This window comes from Lepisosteus oculatus, chromosome 28, assembly GCF_040954835.1.
Source record: "Lepisosteus oculatus isolate fLepOcu1 chromosome 28, fLepOcu1.hap2, whole genome shotgun sequence".
NCBI classification, from domain to species: domain Eukaryota; kingdom Metazoa; phylum Chordata; class Actinopteri; order Semionotiformes; family Lepisosteidae; genus Lepisosteus; species Lepisosteus oculatus.
In genome coordinates, this window is record NC_090723.1 from 9,348,961 (window position 1) to 9,357,457 (window position 8,497).

The window sequence follows — 8,497 nt, forward strand, 5'->3', positions numbered from 1 at the left end:
TAAATTGCGCATCACGGGGTTAAGGCTGCTCGTCGAATTCGAGCTATAAAAACAAGGGGCTGGACAAACACTCACTTAGCAGCGCCTCCGCACTACATTTTTAACAAACACTTTATTTTGCAGAAGTACAATAAACCGACGCACATGTCTTTGGTTTTACAGCTTTTAAAATAAGTACACGTCATTGTATTTTATTCCGTTGTATTCTCGTTTATTATTTCTTAGGTTTCTGCTCAACTCTCTTGTTCCTAACTCGTATACCCCCCCCCACTCGCAAACTAATTCACCTCGAAGAAACATTTACAGCTACCCTTTAAAAAAAAAACTCCAGAGGATAAAATTACGCGATCATCTTCTGGAAACACACAAAGAAGACGCATATAAATACAATCGCATATAACGAACACAACGGCCGGGACAGTTTAATACTAAACAAGCTATTTGTGTTGCCTCTGGTTCCCATTTTTAACATCCTGCTCTGCACATGAGTTTTCATTTCTGGACAATTTTCAACGCGGACTCAAGACTCTCGAAGCGCCAGATACAGCAGTATAAAGCAGCGATTCGCCCAGCGCTAAAGCAGAAATCGCAATTTCCTAATTCCAACCTCTTGAGAAACAGAAGGGACTTCACAGAGGCGAAAAGACGACTCCAGTACGAGATATTTTTCGTTGAGGAAGAAAACAAGACATTTCACACGCCTGCCGTTATGGGAGCAGTCTCTATATTAGTCAACCACAGAACACAATTAAACGAATGAAAATAACCACCCATATACAGAATCAAAACTGCGAGCTCCTTTTCATTTTAAAAACTTTTTTTTGTACAGAATATACGAAATAACCATAAACATTAAAATACATTCATGCTTTCTTTTTTTTTTAAACATTAAAAGTTCGTGTTGACGCGAAACCCGTTAGGGACAGCTTGCTTAGAGCAAGAAAACTGTTAGTCCGAGCAGCTCCAAACCAAAAACAGGTTTCGTTGCAAAAAAAAAAATTGTAGTCAAGTCCGTTGTGTGCTTGTATTTGTAACACTCTTTAACTTAGCGTCCCGGGGGGAAATTAAGATGCTTTTCCTAAATATGCAAAGACAGGGTAAACAACATAAAGAAATACAACATCAAACCGCAATGCAGCTTTTTTATATAAAAGAAAACGTCTTTGGTTGTAAATTCCCTACACACATTTCCTGTAAACAGGAGAGAGGAAGAAGACCTGCACAACCAGTCGCATCGTTTATGCGGAGGCCAAAGAGGGGAAGAGGAGAAATCGAAGGAGTAAACTAATGAAACGAAACACATTTACATCACATTTTCACCATTTATAAGACCGTTTAAATAAACTATAAGGTGCTTCCGTGGTCCAAGGTTAAGTTATACTGGAGGCCGTGTTTAGTGACCTCTGGAACGTAGAACTTTAAGATAATAAGAAAACGTGTCTCCATGCAAGTGTCTGGTCTTCTGAGTCTCTGGATGGTCTCTAGTCCGGTCTCTCCAGGCCTGCGGCGCCGCTTCAGAGTCTGGGAGGAGATGCGTCCCGGATCTGACTGTCCCCGAGACCCCGAAACCCCCCCGGTGCGTCACAGGGAGAAGTGTGCAGTCACGTCTCGAGCCCTGTGGTCTCGGGTCATTTTTTTCAGTTTCATCCGCCGGTTCTGGAACCAGATCTTGACCTGGCGGTCAGTGAGGTTGACGCTGCGGCTGATCTCTAGGCGGCGCTCTCGGGTCAGGTACATGTTGAAGAGGAACTCCTTCTCCAGCTCCAGGGTCTGGTGTTTGGTGTACGGGCAGCGCTTTTTCCTTCCGGCTTTCGCGGTCAGCCAGCCGGTAGCGGCACTTTCAGCCTTTGAGTCTTCTGCCAAGTGAGAAATAAGACTTTTTTATTCACTTTTTAATTAAAAAAATGTTTTCTCTGTTGCGCGTCCTATATAGAGTGTACGCACATAGACAACACCTTCAACGTTTGACCCTTTACATTAAGTAAGCCGTCACTGAAAAGCAACTATACGATTCAAGGATCGAAATACCGGCATACAGCAGACATTCAAAAGCACACCACTGGTGACCCTGGGTCTCCTGATGGCTGATGAAGATTCCTGTTGTTGTACTGCCCCGCTACTGCAATGTAAAGCCATCCCAGCGAAAATAAACGAAAAAAAAATGCAAAACATAAAACAAATGTTTTGCACCTGATCGTCCAGGTGACAGTTACTGTCCTAGCACGATAAATTCTCGTTAGTTTCCTCGTTTAAAATGAACAGTTCCCAAAGGATGTACAGTACAGTGTGAGAGCGGGGGAGAAAGTGTGTTTGTGAATTCAATCATAAAAGTGATGTATCTAGTTCTTTTCAGAGGGCCATCTAACGATTAAACCGCGAATACGTGGACGATTTTTAGGATTGAGGATTTGAGATTAATTGAATAATATTTGTGGCATCCGCTGCACGATTTTCTTCCAGGAGTGCCGGAATCTTTCATCTGACGAGTTTCCGCAATCTCTTCTCCGCTGTGTGAAAAAATGCTTTTTGCTAACAAAATAAATCTACAATTATGCAAGTTCCCGTTTTCCTCCAGAAACGAGGATACTAGTGTTCGACCTGATACTAAATTTCGACGTTAAACGAAATACATTAGTAGGCCTAATCCATAACTTGCAATTTGAATCAGTGAAAAATTCTGAAAACTACATGCGATACATTTTACAATTTGAATTTATCATCTGACGCATTATCTTTATCTGGGCAGCTAGCAGACAATTATTTTAATGTACAGGAGCAATGTGGGCATATACAAAATTATGATAAAATAAATGACTATGAAGACAAACGAGATGTTCAATTTCAAAGACACTATTGTGTGTATTACATTGGGTTTATCACATGAATACCTTTGTTTGTTACTACTGGATTTCTTCAAATTTGTATTATTGGGGGGAAAAATAATAGAGTATTATTATATATTAATATATTATAGGTTTTCTCACGGTGTTCTAGATTTATAATGGGTTATTTCTACTTTATTGTATTATTTTTTTACTATTAGTTTTGTTAATATGACTTGTACTCGAAATGTTTGGTTTTTTCTTCTCAAACTAAAAATAAAAAAGCGCAAAATTTCAATCCTGAGGAAAGATTTTGGTGTCTGTTGATATTTTTTTGTCTGCCGTTGGCTCTCCGAAAAGCCGAGCTTTGACGTCGAACAGAGCCATAGCGCCGTTGTCGTACTGTTGCCCCTTAACGACAAAACTCCCTGTTACAGACACGGTGCAAAGGCAACAGTTTTAACCTACTGGGTGGCTTTTAAAAGATGGTTACTGAGTGGTTACGTCTGCTCCAAAGATTTCAAGTTAAGCCGGAATCCAGTGTGTGCACGGGGGGCTCGCGCTGATTAAATTCTTGCACCAAACCCCCCCGGAAAATCAAATCATTTATAATTTGTTGTAGGAGATTTTGCACTGCAATACGAAAACGTTTTTTTTATTTTATAGAATGCACACGGCCGTAAAATGAACGTTTGGGATTGGGTTTACTCTAGAGGATTTAATTCATCCTGTAGATCGAGCAGATCTGGTAAAAAAAAAAACGCTCCCCGCATGCTGTTAGTTTTCATTTAAGGGGATATGGCTTTCTCTATAGATCTGGGCTAATTGCTCACCTATAGCCTGCTATACTCTCCCAGTTCACAAAAGAAGCCTTCCGTTGTTTTTGATGTTATAAAGAGCACAGTAAATAGTGCAATTCAGTCTGGCGCTGGGGCTTCGGTGCAATAAATTAATTTTGTAAGCAGGCGTCCTTTTTTTGTTGTTCTGGCGCCCCTTCCTTTACAGCCTTTAGAAAATCACCTTTTTTCCCTCTCAGCCGAGAGGGAACCCTGTTTTCCTGTCGTTATCATCAACGACGCCGTTTCATCTCGTTTCTACTGTATCTACCCACCTTGCGCGTCCTGTCCAGGAGTTTTATCGCCTGCAGGAAATTCCGAGAGGGGTTTGTCCTGTAGCAGTCCCGGAGCTACGTCTGCCTTGCAGTTGTTGTTGTTGTGGTGGTTGTGGTTGATGACGATGATGCCGTGGCTGCTGCCCTTCTGTGGCGGACAGAGGGGGCTGCCAGGTGTCACATCACCGCTCGGGGTCTTCTTGTCCGATTCCGTGCAGTGCTGCTCGGGAAAGCCCAGGTCATACAGCTGCTGAGAGTCCGAGTGGGACGAGGAGGGGTGGGCGCCCGGAGGCAGGTCCGGGGCGCTGTAATCGAGGAGTTTCAGCCCCGTGTAGGACTGCTCCGGACGGAAGTAACCCTGGATGGGCCCGGCAGCGCTGCTCATCGAGCCCATCTCCGACACGAGTCTGGTGAAGGCGGAAACATCTGGCAGCGGTTTAGGGTGCTTGGCCGTTTCGAGGAAGAAGTAGGAGGAATCGTCCTTTCCAATGGACGCGCCGTAGGGACAAGCGCTCACCTGCTGGGCTCGCTCGGGGCTCGGGTGCTCTCCCCAGTGCGCCAGCCCCGGGTGAAACTGGTGCGAGGGGAAACCCACTGTCGGCTGCGACGGCTGGCGGTGGTGCGGATTCATTTTCCCGACTTTGTCCGGACTTGACACCGAAGCCCAGGGATCCTGGGCGGAACCGTCGAGCTGATAGATGGCGCAGGGAGACTCCCCGTGACCGCCGCTTATTAAAGAGTTAACAGAAAAAGCGTTGCAAGGGGATCTTTCAGAGCATGACATTGCTAGGGCATATTTTGGCGAAGGCGAAGGGGGTCCCTGTCAATTGGCGTTTCAAATAGAAAAGCGTTTCAGGGCTACTTCCTGTGCGGGGGCCAATCAGAGAGCCAGCTGTCCGTCCCGACTCCTCCCATGCGGTGCTGCTTCTCTTCAACAAGCATAGTCGCCGAGGCGGACATCCATGTTTAATTGATTATAAAAATAGGATACAGATTTCATTTTTGGGGGGCTTTCTGCTCTCACGGAGAATTCAATGCATTGACCCGGTGTTAAAAAACAAACACTTGCCAACCTGCAGATAAAGTACCCATAGATGCGTTGGTCTTTTAGATATCTTTTATAGCCTGCGTGGTTGCAGAAAAAATCTGCATCGTATTAAAACTAGTTTTCTCTTCGGTGCTCGGCTTCGCTTTAAAGATATGAAGAGCGATGATCAAAGATGCAAACTGATACCGATCGCTGTTTAAGCAAGCCAGTCTCCCCGAAGTCTAGTTAGACATTCGCTTTGGATCTTAAATAACTTAATCAAATCACCATCTCCAGGAAATTTCGAAGCACTTATTACCGAAGAGATACTGGCGTTCAGCACTCTAAGGTTTTTCTTTTAGTTAAATTAAAACTAGGGGCGGCTGTTAACGAACCGAACAACTTGATTTCGTAGAGCTAATTTCACAGAGGCACCCCACAATATGAAACAAGCCTTTGTGCTTGCGAGCGAAACAACAATTCGTTCAAGTGCTTCTGCGAGAGAGGCCGTATCTCGTTTTATTTCCACAACTGGAAACAAAATGTCAATTAATGGTTAGTTTCATTTCTAAGACTGATTTTCCTACAGTGGTCACAGTATTGACGTGTCCCTCGGCTTCTGAACCCTTGGGGTAACATGTACATTTTACCCAGTAAAAACAAATGAAAACTATGATTTTCTTTTTTTTAATAATAGAATAACTTGGTTTCTGTATTTCAGTCCGAGTAGGATACGTGTATATTTTTTCGGTATTTGTAGTATTTGTAGAACAGTTATAAAAATGGTTTCGACTATTTTTTAAAATCAATTAATGTTTTTACCACCTTTAAACGCGCGAATACAATTAACAGATTTAAAAATATGCAGTTTATTTTAAAACAGAAAGATGTATTTAGTATATTTGTGGCTATTGCAGGTAAAAGATTCTTTCGAATGTTCGGCACAGCATTCGAATTCACAATAATCACATTTTAAAATTACGGAATGGAGAAATTAATCATGAATCGAGTGTATTTTCTGCAAAAAAATACGATTCAGAATCAATGAAGAGATCTAAATAATAAACTCCGTTTACCTTTCCTTAGTATTTACAGGATAAAAGTAATAAGAAGGTAAAATCCTACACAAAAGTAATCTTTTTATAGTCGTGAAATGTTCGATTTTTTTATTTTTTGCAATTTCGTTGATGATATCTAGAGTTATCAAACAAAACATAATCGAGTTAGGGAAAATGTTTTGTTGGAATAGGGACAGTGCAGTTTTACCATTAGTAATTAACAACAGAATTCTGTCGTTGTTAACGGAACACTTGATGCGCGAAAAATGATGAGATTTTGTTAGTTCAAATTCAAAGGAAAATAAAATGTTTAGTGTCTGATTTGATATTTGCTTTTTCTTGCACATTAATAGATGCACACTTCTGACAAAATCCATGAGTGCTTTTTCCATGGAAACCATCCCCCAAAGTATTTTCGTTTCTGCTTTCCTGCACAAACCAGACACGCTAAGCAAAGTCCAAGGTCTACTCGCTCGGACTCACCTCGAATCCTCACCTTTCAATTTACTGTGCCAAACACTTGATCAAGAAATCAGAACAGATTCATTCTATTTCCCGATTACCTACGAACAAAACTGGATCCATACCAACACCGCACACGCAACACTGTCCAAACAATGTGAGAATACAGATATATTTGTGTATCGACCCCAAAACCCTTTGTCAAGGAATCTATATATGGGTCGCATTCGTATCGGATTAAAAAGCGGAGGGTTTTGTTTTGGGCAGAAAAGGCAGGAAGGCTCGGTTTCCCTCTGACTCTGGGATATCTGGACAAGAAGTCGCCTGGTCTCCTTCACGTTGACCTCGTGGTCACATCGCCATGGGCAAGCTCAAGTTGGAGCGCGTGCAGTCGGGTTGCATAGAGATTGTGCCGGAGCTTTCATCTTTGCAATAAACAACATGCTCGGTTTTCTACAAGCCGCCACGCAATCTGAACGAGATCCATATATATAAATATAAAGTCTGTGCACTCATTCTAACAAGAGGTTTTGCATTCATTGTGGCCGGCCATTCCAGGACATTTTCAAAGCTATGAATTGGAGTACACAGGTAATCGTGTTTCAAAATCTGAAGTCCCGTCTTTAAAATACGCAGTTTTCGGATTTGTTAGAGCCTTAATTTGAAGCACAGCGATGCATGGCTGGAGGTACAATTTACGAAGGAAATATTGAAATGTATTCCAATGTCGACGTGCCAACACTGTTAAGCATGTACTGTAGTTTCAGAAGCTCTGTTTCGGAATCGCGTGTGTCGAATTAAAGTTTCTCTCTCTCTCTCTCTACACGCTAAAGACAAAATATCTGTCTTGTTTCTGTACTTTTATCACGTAAAGGCCACGTAACTCAAAATCCGGGCCTGTGCACCGTTTTTTCACACCGTTTTCACACCATGAAGATTGATAACGTGTAATGGAGTTTTAAACCAAACGAAATAAGGTAAATTAAAGCTACGATACCGCAGTGTGACTTTGGTGTTTTAAAGAAATACGCAAATAAACAATACATTTGAGATCTTGACCAAAAAAAGAAACCTGCAAAATGTCCGAAATAGACTCCAGATGTCGCTGTAGCCCCAGTGCAACCGCGTCAGTCGTGTCCTTTATTAATAAAAGCAATAATGGAAAAAATGCAGAAAGCCATCGCTATCAGAGTCTCCAAGACACGTGCGAGAACAGGCCTTGAAAGTATCTGCCAGTTAAATAAGTTTCATATTAAAAGCAATGATTCTTTTTAAAATACATGAAACGGGAAATTCCTTTTACGGATTTGCGTATTTGGAAAACAAACCTGTACCGTTATTTCAACAGGACAGAGTCTACTGATGTATGTCACTAGGAAAAAATGTTTATTCGCATTTTATGGAAGACCTATCAGGATATGAAGGTCGTGGCTTTGTTCATAGTTGTCATATCTTGAGTCAATCGGTCACAAAATGACGAAATATCACCCCGGTTTCAGCCCTTTATTGAAATATTACTGTGCGCCTCCTGGTCTGTGATAGGTGACACATCTTTTTGCCTGTTTTTAATTGAAAGGCATGGGTAGGCTCGGACAACAATAGAACCCGGAGAATTTGCAGAGAATCAAAACTAAGCTTTTCACTCATTCAAAAACAAAAATGAGACGAAGAACACCTCGTGTCTTGTATTTTTCAAAACCCACATATAAAAGCTAACCAGCTTGGCCTGTTTCCTCTCCTTCTGCCATAAAAAACGAGTGAGAAACCAGAGATCTGTGTACTCGATGGGGGGAAAAAGCAGTGAGATTACCAAAAATATGCTCCGCAGAAGGAGTGTAATTATGGGAATGAAAATAGGAAATATAAACCGCTTTACAGGCCCGATAAAAAAAATACAGTAAACCGAGGCACACAGCTCATGAAACCCCCCGACACAGCCGATAGTGCAAAACAGCGTGTTTTTCTTTTAAAAAAAAAACAGAAAATAAAGATCGCAGCACTCAAGAAGCCGAAAGAT

General features: G+C 41.9%; 1 protein-coding gene across 1 annotated transcript; it reads right to left on the minus strand.

The window, feature by feature from the left end:
• Nucleotides 1-93: 93 nt before the first annotated feature.
• Nucleotides 94-5,669, minus strand: hoxb10a (homeobox B10a). Its single transcript, XM_006638356.3, has 2 exons — nucleotides 3,934-5,669; nucleotides 94-1,856 (listed from the first exon to the last, which is right to left on the minus strand). The coding sequence occupies exons 1-2, from the start codon at nucleotides 4,715-4,717 to the stop codon at nucleotides 1,582-1,584; spliced, it is 1,059 nt and encodes a 352-aa protein (XP_006638419.3). The 5' UTR covers nucleotides 4,718-5,669; the 3' UTR covers nucleotides 94-1,581.
• Between the last annotated feature and the right edge of the window lie 2,828 nt (nucleotides 5,670-8,497).

Bases quoted from the DNA above. Each gene is read 5' to 3' on its own strand.
- hoxb10a (XM_006638356.3), bottom strand. From the start codon at position 4,717: ATGTCATGCTCTGAAAGATCCCCTTGCAACGCTTTTTCTGTTAACTCT. The intron at 1,857-3,933 runs GTGGGTAGATAC...CTCACTTGGCAG, and splicing joins TCCTGGACAGGACGCGCAAG to AAGACTCAAAGGCTGAAAGT.